This window comes from Chlamydotis macqueenii, chromosome 17, assembly GCF_036417535.1.
Source record: "Chlamydotis macqueenii isolate bChlMac1 chromosome 17, bChlMac1.mat, whole genome shotgun sequence".
NCBI classification, from domain to species: Eukaryota; Metazoa; Chordata; class Aves; order Otidiformes; family Otididae; genus Chlamydotis; species Chlamydotis macqueenii.
Genome location: NC_141572.1, coordinates 1,946,772 through 1,971,042, shown reverse-complemented (window position 1 = coordinate 1,971,042; position 24,271 = coordinate 1,946,772). Strand labels below are relative to the sequence as shown.

Here is a 24,271-nt window from a genome sequence, read left to right as displayed (position 1 = left end):
GCCCCTGTGTGCGGCTGGGGTGGCTTTGCCGGGGTCCTGCCGCACTCGCATGACCGGGGGGGAATATTCCCGGCAGGCCTGGGAGCTGTGGCTAGTTAAGAGGGGCTTGGGCAAACAGGAGAGGGTGAGTGGAAGAGGCAGGGAAATTCTTCGGCGTCTGGGGAAATGCCGCTGAGAGGCGAGGGGGAGCGTGGTCTGTGCGGTTTAGCAAAAGGGGGATGCAGAGGTGCCTCGAGCCCAGTGCGCGCAACCCTTCCCTGGGACCGAGCGGGCTCCGAAGGGCCCTGTGCTCTGACAGGGGATGGGTAACGGGAACTGGTGACTGGGAGCCAGAGCCAGGCACGTTTAAATCAGGACACAGGACGTGTTTCTGATAGTGAGGGTAATTAACCACTGGAACAAATTACCACGGGAAAGTGGTGCTTTCTCCATCCCTTGAAGTTCTCAAATTAAGATGGGATGTTTTTCCAAGAAGAAGCTTTACTCAAACACAAAAGGCAGCGGCTGGAGGAGTTTAATTGTCCGTGCTGGAAGGTCAGCCCGGACCCGGCAGAATCCCTCTGGCCTTAAAATCAGCGTAACCGTGTTTCGGTGAGACTGGGGGAAGCTCTGGGGCCAACCAGGGTTTGTCTGGGCTTGGGGAGAGGAGGCGTTTCCCAGTGCTGTCCCTGTCCCCAGTGAAGCTGGGACTGCTGGTCCCAGTACGTGTTTGGTGTCAGACAGCTCAGCCCGTCCCGTGCGCTGCGGCTGCTCCGGGCGGGGAGGTCGATTGCAGCCGCTCCGCAGTGCTGTGGCCCTGTAATTACTCCGGGATTAAATAAAAACATAATTCCTTCAACACCTCCCCACTCTTGCTTTATTGTAGGAACCCACACGAGGAATTAATGCTGAAATAATGGCTTTCCTCCCCAGGAGCAGGCTCCAAAATAGGCAGGAATATATTAATGGTCCTCGCTGGGGTGCGGGGGCTGTGCTGCCGCGCGGCGCTCACTGGGAGCCTCCCGGTGATCCCTGTCTCCGTGACTCTGCTCCCCTCTGGACACGGCCGAGGGGTCCTGGCAGGCAGGGCACTTGGTGAGCCCTCCAACGCGGTGTCGGGGCACGAGGCCGCCCCTCTGCCCCCCAGACCAGGCTGTCGGCTGCCGCAGAGCGCTTTCCTCGGCGTGCCGCCAGCTCACGCCGGCTCGCAAACAGCCCGGTCATTGTCGCAATTCAGACGTCAGTTTTAGAATCAGAGGAGTGCAGGGAGTTTCAGCCGCTAGCTGCTCTGATTTTCGAAGTTGTCCATCTTTTTATATCAGCAGGCTCCAGCTGAGCGTACCTTGTGAAGAGTAATCTCTCCCAGCAAAGGGCTGCACCGTTTTCAGCCTCGTTATTAAACCGAGCACAGTTCTGTGCAACAGCAGAGATGAGGAAAAGCCCCCAATAAGCAGGCATGACCATTTTCCCGTGTTCCCGTCTCCTTGGTTACAATAACTCCACACAATGGGCAATACAAATGCGGTTTTGGAGACCGGGCTGCTAGCAGCAGCTCCTCAGCCAGGGAGTTTGAATCCCAGACTGGGAGATTCCCCACCTTGCTGTACGCACCTCAGGGAGCGGGATCGCTGTGGGCTATGGGATTGTGATGGGCTATGGGCATTTTCTGAGGCCTCGAGAGCAGCAGGAGGTCCTGGACCGGCAAAGTCAAAGTGGTCACCCCTGCCCAGCTGCTGCTCATGCTCCTAATCCGCCTGAAATCCCTGGGGATTTGCTCGCTGGGCCGAGGTGAGCAGCCGGTGTTGTGCCCTGCGCGGGTGGGGGACCTGGGCTGGGGGGCTGCTGCATCCCCCCAGCCATCGCTTGATGTCACGGAGACAAGGTGCTGCGCCGAGGGCTACAGCCATTCAGCACCGGGTATGGAATCGGCTCCAGGATGTGGAAGCGCAGCCTGAGCAGCTCTGGTGGCAGCTGCACGGGGATCTCTCCGGAGCAAGGATCTCTCGGCTGTGCTTTGTGGAAACGTCCCTGTGACCATGCCTGTCCCACAGCCCAGTTCTGCCTGGGACAAACCCCGATCCGGGAGGCTCAGCACAGCCTGAGGAGCAGGACGGGGCATTTGGGGCATTTCCAGGCAAAGAGGTGCTGGAGTGCGGGGTGTCCAGGGCTTCTGCTGTTGGCAGCTGAAGGAAGAGGAGGAGGTTTCTGGCAGGGACGCCCAGTAGCATCACTGCGGGGCTGGGCAGGAGTGGTTCCTCCAGTGTTAACGGCCTCATCCTTGACGTGGAGCTGGCTGCTATAAATAGGCAGCGGCATGTCGTGGATGCACCAGCCCGGGCTGGAGCGGAGCGCGCTGGCTCCATCCTCCCGCCCCGCTCCCGGAGAACATCCCCTGCCCGCCCCGCATTTCCACTTGCCATGCTAATTATAATCACTGCGTAATTCCTGAGCAGCCTCCCCGCTGCGCTGTGTTGTTCATCGGGAAGCAGGCAGGCTGGCGCAGCCCAGACAAGCTGCTCCGAGGTGTTAACGGGATGAAGGATGAACCGGCTGTCAGGAGCTGCCGAGCGGAGGATGCACTGCCCGTTACAGCTGGCCTGGCACTACGCCGGCCAGCGCAGGGCTCAGTTTGCCTCAGCCCATCCTGTGACGCACAGGAGGGTGCTGCTCCCGGCTGCGGTGCACTGGGGAGGCGTCGGTGCCGTGCTGGTACCCGGGAGATGCAGCTCCAGGACTGTGTGGTGCTGATGCTCTCTAAGCCATCGTGCTTTCTCAGGTCCTGCCTTCCCGCAGGGCTGGCCGTGGCCTCACTTACAGCATCCTCAGTCCCTGAACCAGCAGCTCCTTGCCCCTTTCCACATTTCCTCCGTGGCTTTCCCAGCACCTTCCAGCTGGGAAATGAGTGCAGGTCCCAGGGATCCCCAGCTCCTTCCTAAAAACTGCCCCTGTGAGAGGGAAGTTCGCCAGGCTGGTGCAACATGTAAAATCCAAGGTGCTCAGAAGCCTTTCTCACCCTCCAGCCCGGCGCTGGGGCTGCCTCAGGAGCTTGCGGGACCAGGGGATGGGGTGGCAGCCCCCTTCGTTAGCCAGGTTCGTCACACAGCTGCCTGCTATGACCTGAGGGGCTCAAACACAAGCAGGGGCTGCTCTCTGTGTCAACCCTGCATCCGTAATGCGCCCACGGCGTCTGCTGCGGCTGATGCCGGCCCGGCAGTGTCACGTAGGGCATGGCAGCCCCGTGTGCGTCCGGGCGATCGCCGACGCGCCCACCGCCAACCCGTGACAGCCGTTAGTAATGCGACCCACCAGCTGGCCAAAGCCTTCTGTAGCTGTGGTGATGAACCAACAATTCACAATTATCACGTCAGATTTAAACCCAGGGCTTCTGCAAAAAAAAAAAAAGATAAAAACATCTCTTTGCTCGTGGGATCTCAGTGTTATTTGTTTAGCTGTATCGGAAGCTAAATGCACTCGTTAACATCAAGCGATCGCTCTGAGATTAAACGCTTTTCTCCCATTTCTGTGCGTTTCACCCTTTTACAGTTTTATTAAAATGCTGGCTGCACTTTCAATTAAGTGAATCCCTTTTGCAACTGTAGGCACAGTTCATAGGAATAAATAATTTAATTTGAGGGGTGTTTTGGGCTCGAAACCACGATGCAAAGATGCTTGACGGGTGCAGAGCTGGCAGCCCCTCCCTTGCCGCAGCGGGGAGCGGGCACTGCCGCCGGGGGGGTGCCGGCCGCAGGCTTGCCGTGCTCCGGGAGAGCGGCCACCAATTTGGTCGGTGGGTGGGAAGGTCGGCACGAAGCCCCCGAGGCCTTCGCCGGGTGCACATCTTTACACAGCCGGTTTGCACCGGGGGTCGGCCGGCCACCCTCTCCCCCGGGGAGCCCCGCGGGCTGGGGGGCCACTCGTCCCACAGCCCCCGTCCCATGCGCATCCATCCCCTGCTTTGTCACCGGCCACCTCTTGCGGCAAGACTGCTTGTCACCTTTCGTCTGGGGATCCCGAAGCCCTCTGCAAATATTAATTAATTAATTAATTAATTAGTTACCAGAGCTGCACAGCTTGCACTCTGCGAAACACTCAGTCGCCGTTTCACTGAATGAAGAAAATCTGCCTGTTTGCTGCCGTTTCTTACCCTCCAAATGCTGCTTTCTGGGAGCTTTCCGTAAAGCGCACGTTCACGTTTCCAGCCCCTTTCCCCGCATCCCGGCCCGCGCTGCCTAGGTCCCGTGCTCGGAGGAGGAGCCGTGCTCCCCGCGCCCCAGCCCCTGCCCGGACCCCCCATCCTGCCCCAGCTGTCACCCAGTCACACCCCTCTGCTGTCCCGCACCCCAGTTTGCATTATGGCAGGTGCCTCCCCCCAGTAAGGTTCCCAGTATCCCTTGCCTCTTCCCAGCCCGCATTCCCAGTGGCGGCCCAGCTCCCTCTCCATCACCCGGGTGAGCAGAGGAGGGACCATCTCCTGCTCTCAGACTCACGCCGTATAAACTGTTTAACACAACTGAAATACAGAAGCCATCACTCGCTGTCCAGCGAAATGTAGTTGTATCGTCAGGTTCATTTTGCAGCAGTTTTTCTTAACAAGCAAGGGTTGACAATGAGCACATGGGAAAAATTATCTCCACTGGATACACATGGGAAAGTCCTGCACTAAAAAAAGAGAAAAAAAATAATTATAACAATTATAAGAGTTCAAGTAAAAAAAAATCCCTTTAGTGAGAACTGGAAAATAGGATGAGGATAATCACACTGTTTTTCCCTGCTGCACCAGTCACTGGAGAGAGCTGGGGCTGCTCAGCCTGGAGAAGAGGAGGCTCCGGGGAGACCTGAGAGCGGCTCCCAGTGCCCAAAGGGGGCTGCAGGAAAGGTGGGGAGAGACTCTTCAGCAGGGCCTGCTGGGACAGGACGAGGGGTAATGGTTTCAAAATAGAGGGAGGGAGATTCAGACTGGACATGAAGAAGACTTTTTTTACGCTGAGGGTGGTGGAGCACTGGCCCAGGTTGCCCAGAGAGGCGGTGGATGTCCCATCCCTGGAAACATTCCAGGCCAGGTTGGCCGGGGCTCTGAGCAACCTGATCCGGTTGGAGATGTCCCTGCTCCTGGCAGGGGGTTGGACGGGGTGGGCTTTAGCAGCCCCTTCCCACCCAAACCATCCTGTGAGTCTGTGATGCTATGACATACCGAGCTCCTCTGTCATACATACACACGTGTAATACAGAATATATATAAGATATATCATGCATATAACACACATTCCGGACCTTTTATATTGAGAGAGGCCGGGAGCCGTGCAGAGACACCAGTGCCCAGAGCAGAGCTGCCCCTGCCCACCCTGGGCAGCCCACGGAGCGGGGTCACTGAAATCCCCTCGTTTGTCCTCCGCACTCCTCCCGCAGCCCCTGTGAATTTACCATTCCAATCTCAGCTTTAGAGCCCGGGGCTCACGCGGGAGCCACGCAGATGGAGGGGCTGCGGGGAGGAGTGCCAGCCTGCGCTGAGCCCGGCAGAGCCTCAGCCCAAGGGCACCGGCTCTTCCTCCGCGTCCTTGTCCCGACTTTAGGGAATTGCCCCCCCTCAGCGAGCATGAGGCCGTGGCACGTGTGCGCACAACGCAGTTAAATATTCACCAGATTAGCCGGCACGCTCTCAGCTCCGCCGGGATCACCGCAAGCCTCGTCGGAGCACGGCACGCAACTGTCACCAGCACGGCAGGAGGGTGTGGGCTGGCTGGCGCCGATGTCGGGAGCCCAGCGGGACTCCAACAGGGATAAAATCCAGCCTGATGGAACAAACCGCCAGGTCTGACAGATGGCCCTGAACCTGCGGGCACCGAGCCTGGAGCTGGGGCAGCACAAACCCTGCCACCGTCCCGCAGTCCAAGGTGACACCACCCGGCAGGGATGGCCACCGGAGCCTGGGCAGCCTCCCTTCCCACTGGTCCCCGTGCCAGGGTGCTGGGAGGATACGTCGGGCAGGGGTAGGGGGTGGCATTGCCAGTGCCAGTACTGGCAGGGACATGGGGCTGGAGGTTACCCTTGGTGGTCCCACACAGCATGGGGGCACCGTACCCGAGCTCCATCCATGCTGGGAACACACGTGGCCCTGGCTGCACGGCTTTGGCAAGTCTGGGCTATTTTCCTTTCTCATCAGCTCTGCTGTGCCGACAAAGGCTTGGCTCACCTCTTCGCAAAGCAAATTCCCCAGCCCAAGCCTGTTTGAAGGTCACCAGCAAATCTGTGTAGCCTGTTGAACCACCCACAGGAAGAATAATTTCAATTATATCTCCCTTTTGGAAGGGACACATTTACATGGCAGAGAGGCTCCGTGCATGGCAGCAATCGGGGAATTAACTCCCTGCATCCGAAAGCTGTGAAATCGAATCCCATGGACGCGGGGCAGGAGCCCAACGCTGCCCTCCCGGCTGCCGCAGCCACCAGCCCTGCCAGGCCCCGTCCCCAGGAGGGACGTGGTGAGGACAGGCACTGCCCTGTGCCTGCCGTCCCGCTGAGCAGGGTTACAAATCAAAGCAGGGTGTTTCCAGATGCAGGCAGCAGGAAAACCGGTTTATTTGGTTGGAAAGAGGCTTTTGTACCCGGCTAATAAACCTGGACATATAATAAATGAGGCTCCCTGCCTTCCCTGCGAGCATTGGAGGGGACCATGAGGCATCGCCCCGATACCCAGCTCCTGCACAGGGACCGAGCACATGGGGGGAGGTCACCAGCTGCATCCCTGCCGTAGTAGGGACCGGCACGCCTGGCCCGGTGATGTGCACAGTGCAGCACAGGATCCCGCCCGGCTCGCCCGCTGCAGCATTCGCTCCTCCGTCGGTTCCGGCTGTGACGTGCCGAAGGAAGCCCCCGCTAGCAGAACAGCCGGCGCGGGCTCTGGAGCGCTGCCGCCAGTGCCAGGACGGCTCTGGACACTCTCAGCTCTGGGTGATGAGCGCCTTGCAAGCAAAGGAGCCCTTTGCAGAGATCGCTTTGCTGATGAAGGCTCTCCGAAGGCACGTCAATTGGGAGCAAAGAGCGTGCTTTAATTATGCTAACTGGAAACTTGGCAGCCTGGGCTGCTGGGTGGTTCCCTGGCTGATGGGGAGAGGTTTGCCCCTACGCTGTTTGTCTTTCTCGAGTAGGACAAGGGCAGCCAGCTGCTGTGGGGGCTGAGGGTCCTGATCCAGGCTCTGGGGTGTGCTTGGGGGGGGTGGGGGGGGTGTTGGGGGGGCAGGATGGCTGCTGGCTGCAGGGGCACCTTCCCGTCTCTGAGGGCAGCATGGACATCCCATGGGTGCCAGGCACTGAGCCAGGCTGGCAATGTTTGCGCCTCGGCAGCAAAACCCACCCCACGGGCACATTGCCCTTCCCAAAGCCGAGCTTTCCTCCCCGCGGGCACCATCCCTCTTGTGCTGGCAGCGGGGTAGAACAGAGGGGCGAAGGGAATAGCCCTTGTCCTCCTACTCCAGCCATAAACTGCTGCGGTTCTGAGCTCGCTGAGCCGGCCGTGTGTTCCCAGGCACTTTCCCACCCGCGCAGTGTTTATTGCCGGCCAGCGCTACGGATGGCCCCTTCCCCCCGCCCGCGAGCATCGCCCCGCGCTCCTGCTCCGGCTGCTTCAAGGGCACACAGTGCGCTGGGCTCGGCCTGAAAAGCTCCGGTCCAAGCATCGTTTTTCTCCCTGCTCTGTTGTTAAAGGATGTGCAGGGCCGTTTCAAGTGACAGAGCAATTTCCTTTGTGTCCTGCAAAGCAAAAGGGAAAAAAAAGAAGTCGGTGTATTACACACAAATCTGCTTTTCTTTTCAAGTTGCAGTAGTAACAGCTTCATGTTCTGGAAACCCACGGCTGTCGTAATGCTAAATCAAAGGCTCGGTGTCAGAGCGATCACTTTGCTACAGCCACCCAATAACGAGCAATTCATGCAGCAGTTTTTGAGATTCCATTAAAAATGAGCTGCAAGCCCGCGCCTCATCCAGTCAGCGGCCGCAGGTCAGGCTCCACCACGGTGGTGCCGCCGCGGAGTGGGGCCGGGCTTCTGGCACGAGCGCTGGGTGCCCCTCAGGGTGCCCCTCCCCACCCAAACAGGCACCCTCCCTCCGCAGCCCTTCCCGGGGCAAGGGCAGCGTCAGCATCACTCAGGCCAAGAGGTTCCTTGGGAAAAAAAAATTCCCATTCCTGCCCAGCTCAGCTGGTGCTGCGTTATAAGATTTTTCCCTGAACTGTTCGTTCAAATTTATTATTAAAAAATTCCAGACAAGTTGGAGGGGCAGACCATGAAGATCTCTCTTCCAAATGACACAATCTGTGATTTTTCTTTTTTCATCTGAAAGCACAGAAGGGAGCGCAGGATTTCTGTAAACTATTTTTTTCTTTGAGTTGCATACTTTCTGCAGAGACAGCTGGGGAGAAGCTGCCTGTCACTTAATTTGTGAGATTACAGGGACAGCAGTGATGGAACAGCGCACTGCAGTTTCCCAGTTTCAAGGGGGAAAAAAAAAAAAAATTATTTTAGAAATGTACGCTCGCTTCCTTACCGGGGCTGTGCTGAGCTCCGAGAGGACCGACCGTGCTCAGGGAATCCGGCACCGACAGCTAGCTCCGCAGGGAGCCTGCGAACGCGCTGCGGCGGTGGAAGCCGGCCCCGTGCTTCCCAAAGCGGGGTGCGTGTCCGGATAAACATCGGAAATAAACCCTTGCCCCTGGAATAAATCATCGCCACTGCACGTGCGACGGACCCGCCGGGGAAGGTTTGGTGACACAGAGCCCTTGCGACCGCGCTGGGCCTTGGTGCGCGGCGTGTTTCTCACTGTCAAGGTCTGGTCCCACCCCAGGAGACGCCCATCCTCGTCCCTGCCCCCAGGAGCATGAAATGCACCTGGGGAGCGAGATGTGCCGCAAAGAGCCGGGCACGGGGCGTCCCGGCCCTGCAGCGATGCACGGCCTGGGGCCACCCACGCACCCACCCGGGGCTGCAAGCCCCGCGTTACCGCACAAGGCAAACGCCCCTCGCTGCAAGGCTCTGCTCTAAATTAGAAACGAACGCAAAAGGCAAACCAAAAGGCTGAACACTGCCCGGTTTGCCCTTCCGAGCCACCGCCGCTCTGCGGCTGCCCCGGAGGAGCCGGCGAGGGTGTACAAATTGGTGCAAGCGTCCCACTCCAGCAAATTACTTAGAAATCACTGATGAAAGGAGAGATTTGTTCTGGTACCCTGTATGATTTTACCACAAACAAAAAAATGGGTACGTTTGGATCTCTTCTAGGAAAGAGGCTTGAGGCTGAAAATGAGCTTTTTGTGAGAGTGGCGAGCTGGGGGGATGGAGGGGCTCAGGCGAGAAGCCCGCAGGCGTGGGGAGTGCGCGGCTCTGCGCCACGCCGCTGCCGCTGCGAGGAAAAGCAAGACAAGCAGAGGCTCATGTCAAATAAACAAATATTTTATTGTGTAAAAACCAAGCAGACATCCGATCACAGCCTCCTGTTGCCACACGCGCCGCAGCGCTGCCTCGCATGCCAGCGGGATGTGCCCAGACGTCCCAGAGAGGTGGGAGCCATGAAACCACAGGCGGATCTGTCTTTAAGTATCTACAGAGTTAGAAAGTCTCAGCCTCTGGAAAACTAAATAAATCAAAGCACACGGAGAGGGATGTTCTGCAATATGCGGCTCGCTTTGACCGACCCTCCGGCTCCGCTGGTGCCAGTGTCACACCGAGACCCAAAAGCACCCTCCGGCTGATTTTTGAGGCACGCGACGTGGGGTGAGATGTCTGGGCTGCACCTTCTGGGTTCTGGGGTTCCTGCAGCGCTTTGCCGCATGGGCGTTATTACCCGGCATCTGTGGCAGCCGCTGGGTTTTAATGACAGCACCAACTCCTGAGTCAGGAGAACAAGAGTCCCTCGTCCCGAGCAAAGCTGCGGCGACGGGAAACGGGGCAGGAGCAGCAAGAAACCACGGTATGTTTAAAAACAAACAAACAAACAAACAAATGTCTCGTCGTCCATAAAACCATCTTGTGACTTCGGGGGAGGTGCTTCCAGCCCCCGCCGCGACGCCGCGTCTCCGTCGGACTCTGCGGAAGGAGCGGGGAAGTGGTTCGTGCGGCACCGAGGCCAGTTGCCGGGGTTTATCGGAACGGAGGCTGGAGAAAGTGGGATGTTTCATTATGCAAATGGAGCCTCCTGGAAAGAAATGTTTTATTAACACGCGCTCCCTTCTTGCGTTGGCTTCGTCAATTTGGTCACAGCTTGACATCCAGTAAGTTAGTCTAAAGGCAATGGTTTTACAAAATGCTTTTCTAATCTATTTTAAACACTTAATTACAGTTGTGGCGCATTCATTAGAGACTTTGCTTTCAAACCTGGATTGCAGCAATAAATCCTAATTCCCGAGGTGTCAGTTGCCATACAGAAATTGGAGGCAAGCGGCTGTTGGAGCAGTTGCTGGCCGGGGGAAGTGTCCCGGGTCCAGGCAGGACCCCCTCCTCCCGCGTCCCCCCGCAGCAGGTTGTGAGTTCAGCCCTGGGGCTGGCACCAGCAGCGTCCCCATTGCCCACCCCCTGCAGCTCTGGGGGGTGCCACCCCCAGTGCCACACACCCCGCGAGGAACCCCTGGCACCATCCCGGGGGAGCACAGCCGGGCACTGGGGGCTGAAACTGGGCCAGTGCCTCCCTGGCTCCGGTGTGCCAGGGTAAGCTTGGGGACAGCCGCCGCACCCTGTCCCCACGCGCCCCACGGCATCAGCACAGGCACCGCACGGGCCGGAGGGGCAGCGGCTCGGCGCGATTACCTTAGTCCTTTCCCAGGTACTTCCTCATGATGCTGCTGACGTCGTCTTCCTTCCCCTCTGCCTCCACCCGGCCGCTTGCCCCGCTGCTCTGGGTGCCGGCTTTGCTGCTGGACCCCTCTCCGTCCCCTCTCTGGGGCCGTGGCTGGCGCTTGATGCTGTCAGCACTCCGGGAGGAGAGGACGGAGCCAGAGGATGAGGAGTCAGAGAGCTCCCCGGGGTCGTCTCGGGGTGCCAAGCTGCGCTTGGCCGGGGCCTTCATCTCGCAGGACGCCGAGCCAGCCGCTATGGCCTCATCCTGGAAGCGGACGGTGAGGGGCCGGTGGCCGTCCTTTCTGTCCCTCCCGGGCTTGGCCAGGCTGCTGGTGGAGCGGGACTTGCGAATGGCCGGGAGGAAGTCGTCAAAGTCGACGTTGGTTCTCCTCTCGTAGTTGAGTGTGGGTATTCGCCACGTGAAGGGGTCGCTGCCCTTCCCCTCGCCCAGCCCGTCACTGGATGGCGAGCCCAGGAGCCCCCCAGAGCCTCTTCCCACCTCCACATCTTCCAGCGACGGCTCCAGGTAGCTTCTCCAGGAGCCGGGCCGCAGCACGCCCATCGCCTCCATCCCCGCAGCTGAAGAGCTCGGCCGGCAGCCGGAGCTGTCGAGGTTTTGCAGCAGGGAGTCGTAGGAGCCAAACTTGGATGCTCTTTTCAGCACCGGGGAGCGTGCCGGCTCAGCTGGCTCTGAGGCCACGCTCCGCTGGCTGGACAAGCGCATGAGGCCGGCGCCTGCTCCTTCGCCTTCCCCCGACTGATTCCCACCCAGCTTCCCTGGGGAATCCTCCGCCGCTGGGAAAGCCCGGCAGCGTCGCAGGGCTGCGGCCCCGGTGGTGCGGTAAATGGGGAGGGGAGAGGTATCGCCCAGCGCCGGGCGGCCCTGCTCTCGCTCGGCTCCCCGTTGCCGCCGCAGCTCCTCCACGTACTCGGAGAGGGCAGCCGACGAGCTGGGCGCTGGAGAGAGCCCTCTCCTCCTCGGCGCCGTGGGAGACAGCGCGCCGGGGAACCTCCCGTCCGGGGCAGGGGAGCCCCCACGCCGCAGCACCGACGGGGACGTCTCTCCCAGCCTCTCCACAGGCTTTTTCAGGCTCTCCGGCTCTTCTTCGCCTGCCGGAGGTTTGCCGTATTCCTGTCTTCTGGCACCAAGCAAGGGACCTGCCATCCTCCCCGCATCCACGGCATCACTGGACCTGGCAGTGCTCCGGGAAGAAGGTGGCCGGCTCAGTGCTGGGTCCTTGGTGTCTCTGCCCACCCTAAAGAGGACACACTGGCGTTAGTTTAAGCTGCGTGATTTCCAGTGACCGCCATAGTAAGGTCATTCAGAAAGGACAAGGCTGAGCAGCGAAAAGCCTGGCAGTCTCAGAATAGACTCCCGCTGCTGCACCGAGCAGTTGGGCAATGCCCAAGGATTTTATCTTAAATACCTCAAAGCCAGCCAACTCGGCTACATCCACAGCGCAGGGCGTGCGGCGAGACCGCCTTTAGCTCTGCCAAACCAGCACGTACCTCCAAATGTCCTTTTTCCTTGACAGATTATAGCCATATGTCGGATTTATTTCTGTCAAAGCCAAAGATAATTCACTAAAATTTTATGAAACCCTGAAAGCATCTTAACGTTGGGCGGGGTATGTCTCACCCAGGTTGCTGCTGGGGAGGGAAAACGATTGCAAACTGCAAGAGGCAAATAATGCCTGGGCAGGGGCTGCTCACGGAACAGTGACTGACGGGAGCAATGTGTGGGGACGGGACCTCACCCTGCAAACGGGGGCTGGCGCGAGCGCAGGCACCGCGGGGTCTCCACCTCTGCTTGCCAAAGAGGAGCTGTACCGGCCACTGGCCCAGCAGGACGCTGGCCCCGGAGCACGCAGCCCTCGCCCAGGGGCTGACGGACAGGCTGCAGGGTTGGTTTAGCCAGAACGCAGTGCCAGATCGGGGACGGCATTGGCTCAGCACAGCAGGAGCAGGGGATGGTCCTGCCATCCCCCAGATCCTGCCAGTCCCTCACCAAAGCGTTCGATGGCGCTGAGCACCCGCTCTGCCGGGACAGGAGCGCCGGGAGCATCTCCTTAGGCGCTGAGGGATGCTGATGTGATGCCTGTTCGGCTGCCGAAGACCCTCCCAAGCAGCTGGACCCTGGCACGTCCTTCCCTGCACCAAGCCTGTCCCCTTCCCTGCGTGGCTGATGCAGGAGGTGGGGTGGAGCTGCAATCACTGATGGGCTCGGTGTCACTGACGACACTGAGCCCCCAGTGTGACACTTTACATCCCCTGCAAGCACCCACATTGGCTTGGGGCTGAAAAGCTGGGTTTTTCCACCCATCCCGCTGTACAGAAGGGCAAAGGACCTCTTTGCCAGGACACAGCTGAAGCAAAGCCGGCACTCCGCAGAGCTGCACCGTGCCTCTCCGTGGCACATCGCCTCAGATCAGCGGGAGCCAGTCACTGTCTACATGCTGCTCACACGCCGGCACTTGCCGGTGAGCCGGGGCGATGCGAGCAATGCGTTCTGACAAAGGCTGCGCCCGGCTCTGGCGGCTGCCGGTGCATTATCCCCATTCCGGATACCACGGGCACCGCTCAGCCAATGGGGCCTGGGATTGGCCATCATGAGGATGCCAGGACATGAGTTTGTCTGAGCAGGAAAGGAAGAAGGGAAAAGAGAGCAAAGGGCAGAGCAAAGCAGCAGAACCTAACTATAAATACATCTCTGGGAGGCCAGCAGCCTTCGAGGCATGGGAGCAGTGGTCAAGTTTTACATCCCCGGTAATGAAGCATCCTGCCCCGGGAATGCGGGGGTTGCCATGGGAACAGGGTGAGAGCGGATAATCCAGCCACCGCGCGGGACCGTTCGGACCAGGCTCCACTGACCCGTGAAATAATTTACATGCTGAGATGGGCTGAACAGAAACTCCATGGCTGGGAAACGCGAGCGATGGCAGCAGTGACGGGGTAACGGAGCAGCTCCAGGACCCCGGCGCCCGCCAGCACAGCCCTGGCTCCAGCATGCACCGCCGTGCCGTGTGCCTGCGGCTCACTAAATGGGCCCGAACCATTCAATAATCCAACACAAAATGAATTAGCCAGAGATTTAACCTCCCTGCAACACAGCAACCTCCAGCGCCGCCCCGCGCCGCTGCGCTCGCCCTGCGAAGCCGCACAGCTGATGAATAGCTGGAGACGTTGCGATAATGCTGGTTCTTAGGAGCCTAAAGTGCACCTTGCCTCAACAGCTGGCATAATCCTTCCAAGAGAATTTGTACAGAAATTGCTCCAATCAGTCTCTACGTTCCCAGAGAATACTGCAAACTGGCTGCTACACAGCCAGCTTTCATAAATTAAACAGCCAGCCTCAGTATTTTCCTTCAGTTTTTACGATCGACATAAAAGCGAGCTGGAGAGGTGAGAAACGCTAACGGACTGTGAACACGGACGGCTCACGCGCTGCTATTTATTGTCCCGTTCAGCATGACGGACAGTTACTGGTTTTGTTAACATCTTCAGAGCCTGCAATGGGGTGAGAGCCGCAAACACGGAGCTGTTCCTCCAGCTCCCAGGCTGGAAGGTGTCTGAAGCCCCGCCACCCTCGGGGTCCCGGCGGGGACCCCTGTGAGCATCGCCAGCCCACGCTCTCCCGCCCTGGGTTTCAGCGGGAGCACAGAAGCCGCAGCCCACCCTACCCGTCCCTGTCTCTCCCAACCGGTCTGTTAGCTGCCTTGGTTAAGCAAAGCCCCTCCGCACACGCCGGGGAAAGGGCTGCTTTCCCCAGGGGAGCCGCATCCTTCCAGACACGCCTCATCAGCACGGCCCGTGCGCGCGGTGCCGGCAGGCCGGTGCCAGGGTCGTGGCGTGCTGACTCCCAGCTGCCCAGCGAGCACGCGTGGGGCTTGGTTGGGTTTTCAGTAAAAATGCAAATACTCCTCAGGGTTTACACCGGCAGCAAAACGGCACCGCGCGGCGGGGAAACACTGTGGGGATTTCTCCGCTTTTGATCCTTTTCCTCTTGCTTTCCAGCATCTGAAATGCTCAGGTCCTTCCAGCAAAACCCGTTATCACTTCCCATCCTGTCCTCATTGCGTCTTCCTTTGACCACACCCAGACGGCTCCCACAAACCCCCACCCCAAAATCACGGCTCGTCTTCTCCCAGCCGTCCCCAAGCCTCCCTGCCCATGGCAACGAGCCGCAGCCGCCGCGCCGACCGCCGCTCCGTGCCTCCGCCTCAGCAGCGATCTTCCCCGGCCCAAGGCACACGCGGGGCGCGACGCAGAACTCGGAAGGCATCTGCACGCCAAAGGCAGTTCTGCAATATGCCGTTCGCACCACAGCAAATGACAGACAACAATAATTAGCGAAGATTACATAGCAATTAACATGATTACAATTATGCTAGTTGAAATAATTTATACAATAAAATCCACACTTGCATTGCAGCACATGACCAGGGATGCAAGCGTGGCTCGGATGCTTTTCCTGGGAGCTCATAAATAAAGCCACGAGAACTCCATTTCAGGGAGCGAAAAGAGACTGGCCTAATTTCTGTCAGAAGAGGATTTTCTTGTCACACCGTCATCTACAGAAGAGCTCCCAGTTCCCCAAGTAATGATGTGCTTTTGACACGACAGTGTTTAAAAATAAACGTGTCGGGTCCCCACCAGCCCTGGGACGTGGGGCTGTGGATGCCGCGGTGCCACGGGATGCGGGAGCTGAGAGGGTCCCCCCACCTCAGGATCAGCCCCTCTCCCAACCTGCCCGGCAAGGGGCAGAACAAAACACGTAAAGTTTTGAATTGCTTTCCTAAGGAAAAAAAAAAACACCTGAGAGTCATCCCAACAGCAACGTGCTGCATTGATGGAGGCTTAGCCCGCTGGCCAACACTTTGTACCAGCATCCAAACAGCAGAGAATTAACGGCAACGTTAATCAAATCTCTCCGTCCCGCACACTGCGCTGATGATGACAGCCTCCCTGCTTTCCGCTGGCTTCGGCAGCTGGCTGCGCAGGAAATATCCCACGTGTAGTGCTGAGCAGAATTCATTTTTCATTACTGGGTGCTTGTGTAAGACAAAGGAATCTTAATAAGGAAGAGCTCATTTCGCTGATCTCAATTTTATTACCTTACAGTCTCGGCGTCTGTTCCTTTGCATTTCACATCGCCTCCTCTAACATTTCCATCTTAGATGAGCTAAGCCGGACACGGCTACGACACCGGGATTTGCAGTCCCCTTCTCCGCGACCGCGGGGACAGATGCAGGTTGTCACGGCCGGTCCAGCCTACAAAGCCTGCCTTTTTATCCCAAATTTAGTGTCTTTCAGCTCAGAAATGTGGCGTTAGCCATAACTCCTGGTTTGCTGCCGTTCATGAAGGATCAGAGCTGGGTCATTGGGACCAAACACTCCTAAGCAGCACAGAGGAGTTAATTTACTGGTGGGTGCTGGGGTGGGCTGCGGGATCCCATCCATCACCACATCCCTGCAGGTGCCCGCCCTGCCCGACGGCTCTGCCTCGCGTCAGCAATGGGCCGCTTCACACCGCTCGGCACGCCTGAGCTGCCCACCGCCAGCGGCCTCGCTCTTCTGAAAATTAATCCTGGCAATGGTTGTTTTACTGCACAAAGCAGGGGAACACAACAGGGACAGGTCTCACCAGAGTCGGGGCAGGGAGCACAATACTGATGTCTGCCATGAAGCGTGCAAACCCTGTCAGAGCTCCGTCTCTGCTCTCCCAAGCCCCAATGGAGACTAGACACCCACCTCTGTCCCCACCACGTCCCTCCTGAGCCACAGCCACCCTGACTTCCAGGGCTCTCCAAAACTCAACCCATGCGATCACATCACACGTCAGACACAAGGAACCACTCTGTCTGCACCCCTGCGGGCTGGGGACGGCCGTAAAACGGGGGGTTGTCTCTGGGCTGGAGGGTCCCTCTGACCAGCACCCTGGCGTGGCCCCAATTCGGGCCGGGCACCCCAGGCCAGCCCTGTGGGAGCCAAGCTGAGTTTGGCCACACAAGTGCTTGGGCCTCTCTCCAGTTCCCTCGCAGCCCATTAGCATTACTGTCAAAAATTAACATATTTTATATTAGAACTGCAGAAATGCATACCGTTTCCTCAGCAGCGAAAGGCGAGCATATGGCATACAAATCCGCAAACAGGCTGCATCGCCTCTTTAAATTATCTCCGGAGAATACATCAAGGCATATTAGGCTGCTTCAAGCACGTTTTTGATGTAGAGACTTTCATCTAGCATTTCTCTGATCCCGGCGTGGCAGCGACTACCTTCCTTGATTTGATGTTTTGACCTTAAACACCACGGGTCCCCCCAAGCTCCTTTCCACACGTTCCGAGAGCAGCGCAGCCCAAGCGCCCGCCGTCCCCAGGCCCGTGTCTGCAGCACCCCGCGATGGGCCGAGGGGGCTTCCCTGCCCCAGCAGCTGCGGGCGCTGCAGGTTTAAAACACCTGTGACCACCGCAAGACATTTTTCTGCTCTCCATGCATCTGTGAGATGCTGGAGCTGGCGCCTGCGGATTCCCCGGAGGAAAGCTGTGGCTCCCCGTGCCTGGCATGGGCCAGGGGTCCCTTACCTCGAGCCCTGGGTGCTGCGGCTGCCGACGGACTGCGCCGAGACGCTCCCGGCCACGCTGGTGCCCGCCGGGGAAGACCAGCCAGCAGACGACCCCGGCCAGGACTTGATGCTTTCTGCAGGCTCCAGACTGAGCATGGAGCCGACGCTGGAGCAGGCGTCCCTGCGGGGAGAGACAAGACCCCATTAGCTCTGTGCGCGTGAGCAGGAGGGCCGGTGGCACAGGGACGGGGCCCTGGAGCACGCGCGAGGGTGAGGCCGGGCGCAGACGCAGGACTCCTGCCCAGCTCCAGCGACGGCAGCTCCGGCTGGCGGGCTCTGCTCCGGCTGTTTCGTGGCATTGGCACAGATCGGATCAAGCCAACCTTTCCAGGTAACCCGGTCCTTGTGCCATTGCTGCCACCATTAACTGTCCCCCTCATGCTTTTGTAAGCGCCCTGCAGCCTGCCAAGAGCGGAAACACCGCCGCTGCCCCGGAGCTGCAGTGGCAGAGCCATGGTGAGCACGCTGCCCGCGTTAACAGAGCGAGCTCCTGGCAGAGCAAGCGGCTGCAGGGAGACGGTGGGGTACGCAAAGCCAGCACGCGCAAAAGCCCGCCTGTGCCTGAGCGGAGCGCGGTGCGTCGGTGGGCAGCTGGTGTCCAAGACCCATTGCGTGACCCCGGGGCTCACTCACGTCTCTCTCCTGGAGCAGAGCGACTCCCGCGTCGTCAGCATGCTGCAAGGGGCGAAAAGAGAGAGTCAGCTGAGAGCTCGCACAGTCCCAAAGCCACCGCACGAGTTCGAAGAGATGGAAAGCTTCCCAAACTGACTGTCCCAAAGCCCGCTGCTCTGGTAGGGCTTTGCCTGAGCCAGGCACCCCAGCACGTGCCCGAGCAGAGCCGAGCAGGCACCGCGGCACCGCGCTGGCGGAGGGCAGCGAGCAAAGTGCAGCGGTTTCCCCTGCGCGCAGCCGCTGCGGACGGCCCTGCCAGGAAGCGCTTCTCGCCTCCCGCTAACGTGCCAATTGTATTGGAAATCACTTTGGATTTACGAAGGAGTGAATTTCTGAGCTCGCGGTTTCTATCTCACCCTTCTCTGGTTTAATCACCACATAAAGAAAAGCTTTTCTTGTGGCATGGTGACAAGCACATCTCTGCTTTTTTTTTTTTAAATGCATTTATCTATTTTTATTATCATTTCTCACAGTGCCTGTTTAGCAGTGTAGCAGAGGGGAAAATTGGAGGCCTGCAGAAATAACACTTGAAAAATTAGCTGGAATCTTTTTCCCCATTTTTTCCTAGTAAAATCTTCCACCCAATCTGCCCGGCCTCACTGGTCCCCCAGCTCCTGTGCCTGATCAAAGTGCAGGATTGTCAACCAGCAAACCCAGAGCTGGAGCGCCCATGAACACGTGGCAGCTCACTGCTCCAGCTGCTAGGGCTGGAGCTTGCTCTGCAAACGGGGCTGTTTCCACCCTTTGTGCTTGCTTTAAGGTAGGCCGCACTGTGATTTTAAAGGTGATTTTTGCTTTTTCATGAAACATTTCATTAACATGGATTCATGGATTTCCGTGTCCATAAACATTTGCCACTGCAGCAAAAACACGCGAGGATGCAGATGTGCAGCTACAGCCACCCTGGCTTTGCCCTGCAGCATCCTCCTCCACCACAAAGCATCTGAGCCTGCCCCTCTGCAGCCCCCCAGGCCCCCTGCCAGCCCCCCAGCGCCTCGCCTCACCTCTCAGCATCGCTCTCATCGCTGGACCGCAGCTCCTCCAGGGCCACCTGCAGGTCGGCGATGCGCCGGATGGAGGTCCCCAGGTCCGCCTGCAGAACCTGCCGCACCGCCGCCAGCTCCGCCAGCTGCTGCTCCTGCGCGGGGGACAGCGGCAGGTTAGCACCTGCACCCCGCTGCGGGACCCCGAACTGCACGGCGAGGCGGCTGCAGACGCTCCCCCGCCCCAACGCCCTCCGTGCCCTGCCAGGGCTCGCCACCTGCTGCTGCACCCTGCTGCACGTGTAAGAGCTTGAAAACAGAAACTGTCTTACACAAGGAGAGGAGCAAACCAAGTTGAACCTCTCCGTGACTGACCAACATCCCCCACAACAGAAAAAGACTTGGAGGAGACAAGCCCAAAATCCCCAGCACAGGGTGGAATGTAAGGATCCACCAGTGATTACCATGGGGAAACTGAGCTTAACGCCGGACGACCTTGGTTTTCAGCATGCGGCAGCACCGGGGCATCAGCAGAATGCACAATTAATCATTGTACATTACATTCATTAATATAGATCATTAATAGAGAGCAACGTCTCCCTGCGCCAGCCAGACCCGCGTGGGGGAAACATTCATGTGGCTCAGCCCAGCACAGAGTGCAAAACCTGGACACGTCACAAGGCAAACATTGAAGAGAGCAACGGGTCCGAGCTGGCTTCAGAACCCACGCGTCCCTCCTGCAGCTGGGGATGCCCGGCGCCGCGGCGGCGAGCGTGTGGAGCCTGGGGACGGGCATCGCGCCTGAGCAGCGGCGCGGGTGCAGCGCAAGGGCTGCGTGCGCAAGCTGCGACGGCAGCACGCCGTTCTGCTAAACCAAAATTACTGCCAGCACACCAGGTGAGTAACTCTGATACGAAACATCAACCCCCCTGCCCTGCATGGAACAGGTAAAAGCACCAGGTGTCCAGGGACGGAGCAGGGCAGAGAGCGCAGGGATGCTCCCGGGCGTTTCGGGGCTGCTCTTCCACTCCCACACACCTGCTTGGAAGCAAAGCCCTTTCCGGGAACGCTGGAGATGGTAAGAACACCAGAAACCCAATTAATAATTTAAACTGCAGGGAGGAAAAGCTGTATGAGCGGCTCTGCAGACGCAGCATTGCCAGCGACCAAGCTGCCTCGCGGCACGCCGAGAACACCAACCCGGCGCTGCCTGCACCACCGTGCCCATCGGATTCCAAGCCCTTTCAGCCGGGCAGGAAATCTTCCTGCCGTTTGCTAAACCATCACACAGCAGAGAGAGGAGGAGAGCAAGCGCGAGCTGCAAATTCAACGTGATGGAAGCTGCCAGCTGTAAAATTGTCATCTCAGTGGGGACAAGGTGAGGGATGATTTGCAGCGCGGGCTGCGACAGGCCGCGGCGCAGGAGCCGGCGGACTGTCAGGGTAAATAATGAAAGCCCTGGGATCACTGGGTGCGCGGGCCCGAGGGGAAGAGCATTTCGGTTCAGAAAAACATGTGAAGAAACAGCCCAGTTCAGGATGCACGGCATCGCAGGTGCTTCTGGAAACGCAACGTCGGAGTTGCGCGGGGACGGCCCACTGCCTGGGCAGCGGAGATGCTCCCGCGCCACGGCTGACCCCGCAGGCAGAGGGGGCGCACGGCGAAACGCCGACCCTGAGAGCAGAAGACCCTGAGCTGCGGCCAGCTACGCGCCTGTACTCGGTGATTTGCAACTGCCAGGGCAGGCAGTGCAACAGCCGTTGGGTAAAACGTTCAGCCCTTCAAAGCGACCGACAAGAGCCTCTGTGGAACGCGTTCCTCAGCTCCGGGAAGCAGCGCCAACCAACCAGAGTTCAGTGGCTGCATTTAATGCCTTCCCTCCGTTCTGCTGTTATTAACCTGCCAGCGAGTGGCAGGGAGGCAGCCGGGCACAGAGCAGCGCGCAGCCCCCCGGCACCCCGACCCCACTTCCTCTGACAAACAAAAACCCCTGGGTACAGCCACCAAAGCAGCAAGCAGCATGTCCCGGCGGCTGGTGGGGTTCCCCAGGTACCCACGGTCCATGGCACCCATGCTGCGGGGCAGGGAGGACTGTCAGCCTCGGGATGGGGCTGCGCGGGGCACCGGGGTGACGGGGGGTCCTGTGCCCACACGCCACCCGAGCAGCAATGTGAACGTAAGCGTTTCTTGAGGAGAGCTGACAGTGCTCGAGCACAGTGGTGCTGCTAAAGCACTCATTCCAGCGCAGGTACCACGACCCCCACCATCGCCCCGGGTACCCAGGCTGATCAAACCCAGAGGAAAGTGCCAGTCACGTTCAGGGAGCAACCAGGGCTGCTCCACTGGCTCTGCGCTGGGTCACTTGCGCAAGCCTGTGCAGAAAGTCAATTTTAGCTCGCAGGGCTTGGGCGTTACTGCAAAGTGAATGCTGGTGATACCAATCTGCCGCAGGAAGATGTGGGGAAGAGAAATGGTACCGCTCGATTCCTGTGCCCTGCCTTTCAGCACGGGCTCAGCACCTCCACAGCGCCCAAGGATGCTGCAGCCAGCGAGGAGGAGGAGGAGGCCAGCAGAGCCACGGCCGGGCCAGGGGCAGAGAGAGGGGAAACGTGCTGAGTTAATGTGCTGCTCAGCATTTTGGGCTCAAATCGGCACAAAACGGAAAAGCTGGCGCTTACAAAGCTGCAGAGCAGTGAAGCCGATCAGCCCTGTGCTCGTAATGACAGCGCTGCGGTGGGGACGAGCCTGCGGACCCCGCGTCCTATCCATCCCAGCACTTGATCCCACGTCTCGTGCATGGACACACTTTATGTTTTACTCTGTACCACACAATTGTCTCAAGGGAGGGAATAATTATGTCAATATAATTACATTTCAAATGCAAAAAACCTATCTTCATAACACAAACCGAGAAGAACGGCCCCAGCACCCGGCCGCTGCTGACGCAGGGAGCCGTTAGACACCTTCGAAAGGGTCGTTTCGATCTAAATGGTGCAAGAGGCATTTCCCTTCGAACGGCAATGCTCTGAGGTTTACCTCCCCACCCAGGTGAAGCCTGAGCATCGCTGCCTCTTTGCTCCCTCTGAGCCTTACATCCCAGTCCCTGGTGACGCCGGCAGATCCAGCTCCTTCCGCCGAACCAGTCAGTCGCGCGCAGCAGACACCAGCCTGACCCACTCGGAAACCTCGGCTGATGTGTATTTTATAATCAATAAATAAAATATATGCTCCGCCTGGTTTTGCACGCGTTTCCAAACTCGGTTCTCCCACTCGCAGCGTATCGGCGGGCGGATCACTCCAGAGCGCAGCACTCCCAAAACCCGACGGCACCGGCCTGCTGGCAGGTCAAAACTATTTATTTTAGAGAGCTGAGGTTCATTTGTGCTGACAGGAAGCCTGGATTCGGGGCTTTCTCGAGACAAGGGTGATGGGTGCTCGCTAGGAGCTGGTCAGCACGAAGCCAACGCACAGCGAGACGCTGGTGCTCGCAGCCGTCGCCTGGGGGGCTCGCAGGGGGATGCTGATGCTGCCGCACATCCGCACTGGAAAGACCCTGACAACATGAGTTACGCTGTAAAAAAAATTAATTCCTCCTGCGAGCGTCAGAGCTGAGTGCTCAGCAGCGAGGCTGGCCTCCCGGCCACCTTTCCCTGCGTCTGCCCCTCTGCAAAGCCACCCACCCTTCTCACAGCACCACACGCTCTCACGACGAGGAGCGGTCAGGAAGGAAGAGATTTGATGCCAGGGAGAAATACCGCTGCCCCGCTGTGGGACCCAGACCCGAGGAAGGGCTGGCGAGGGCAAGGGCACCAGCGCGGCATGGCACGGCAGCGGGCAGCCAGCGCCACGGCGGAAGAGGCCAAGACACACGTGGGCTCTGCACCGGGCAAGAACAGGAGAAGAGGGGGGCTGGCAGCTCCAGGGGGCTCCCTGCGCCCCCAGCATCACTGAGGGGGAAGCATCACTGGGGCTTCCTCCCGCAGTTGGCCAGCGGCCTTTCCAACAGCCGGAAAACGATGCTCGATGTGCCGCTGCTCCAGCCCCCGCAGCCTGGCAGCTCCCCACCTCCCACCCCAGCTCTCCGCAGCCTGGCTTTGCTTCCATCGCCTCTCTGGGAAAGGGTTCCCAAAACCTCTTTTTCTTAAGAATTTCTTTTTTATCTAATTTTGTCTCAGAAGCACTTGAAGATAAGTTAAAAACAGCTAAGCAAAACCAGCAGTGAAATAATTTATGGGACTACAAAGGATGCGGAGGCAGCACCGCAGCGCATCCGGCGCCGCGGCCTCGTCACCGACTTCTGTTTCTGTTTGTGGCTCTGCTGTCACAACACGACCTTTGCCAGCACCCATCTGCCTGAAGTGAAGTGTGAGCTAATTACTCCCATTTGGGTTCCTTCTCTATGAATCATTTAGCATACACCTGCAGCGTTCACCAATCATTATTATTTTTAATTAAGTAATTAACTCGCAGGCTTTCAGAAAGCTTGAAGTGACAGAATTTCCGCAGTTGAACTCTGGAGTGAGACGGAGGGAGCGGCTTTTTCTGCACTTGCAAACACCAGCGTTACCGGTAACTGCTGCCAGCAGCCGCGAGTGCTGATGCTTTCCTAAAGAATTTACTGTTTAACGGCAACCCCGAAATTGCAGGGCTGCTGTCCCACAGGCTTAATTAACAGGTGTACGGCTGAGTTCTCACCCGCAGCTCCTCGTCACCCAAGGTCACCTGTAAGGACTGGCTCCCCTTGATGATAATTGTCCCTACGCTTAGCCAAAGTCATCAGCTTTTCAGGACAAGAGCGGCGCGGAAAGACCCAGGCGTGGGCGGCGCAGAGACATCGGGGGGTTTGGCCAGGACCTGCTGGGAACTGCAGGTCTGCCGGGGTGGGAGCGCGGCGCTCCGGGCTGGAGGCACCGACAGCTCCCACTTTGCTTCTCAAGTTCACTGAAAGCACCAAAGACATCTTTAAAGCTTGCAAATGAAAAAAAACCAAACAAAAAAACCCACAGAGATCAGGCTGCAAAGCGCTCCAGCGTGCTGGATGGCGTGACGATAACAGGGCTGCATTTCAACGGAGATCTGCCATCGTAAGAACCAGAAACAAGGTTATTTACACTGTGACTCTCACTTTTTTTGAAAGAGAAAAGCGTGAAGAGCATCTTCACACCTGTACTTCAGTTTTCAGTAAAAATAGTTAATT

The 24,271-nt window shown here is 58.4% G+C and overlaps 1 protein-coding gene across 1 annotated transcript in view; it reads right to left on the bottom strand.

Annotated features, from left to right (window-relative positions):
* Nucleotides 1-9,400: 9,400 nt before the first annotated feature.
* The window catches only part of MYO18B (myosin XVIIIB), a 60,190-nt gene continuing 45,319 nt past the window's right edge, over nt 9,401-24,271 (bottom strand). Inside the window, exons 39-43 of the mRNA XM_086761743.1 lie at nt 19,096-19,229; nt 18,053-18,094; nt 17,379-17,540; nt 10,767-12,052; nt 9,401-10,158 (exon numbers count right to left, since the gene is read on the bottom strand). Coding sequence (XP_086617869.1) covers nt 10,768-12,052; nt 17,379-17,540; nt 18,053-18,094; nt 19,096-19,229 — 1,623 coding nt within the window. The 3' untranslated portion in view covers nt 9,401-10,158; nt 10,767. The remainder of the gene's footprint in view (nt 10,159-10,766; nt 12,053-17,378; nt 17,541-18,052; nt 18,095-19,095; nt 19,230-24,271) is intronic.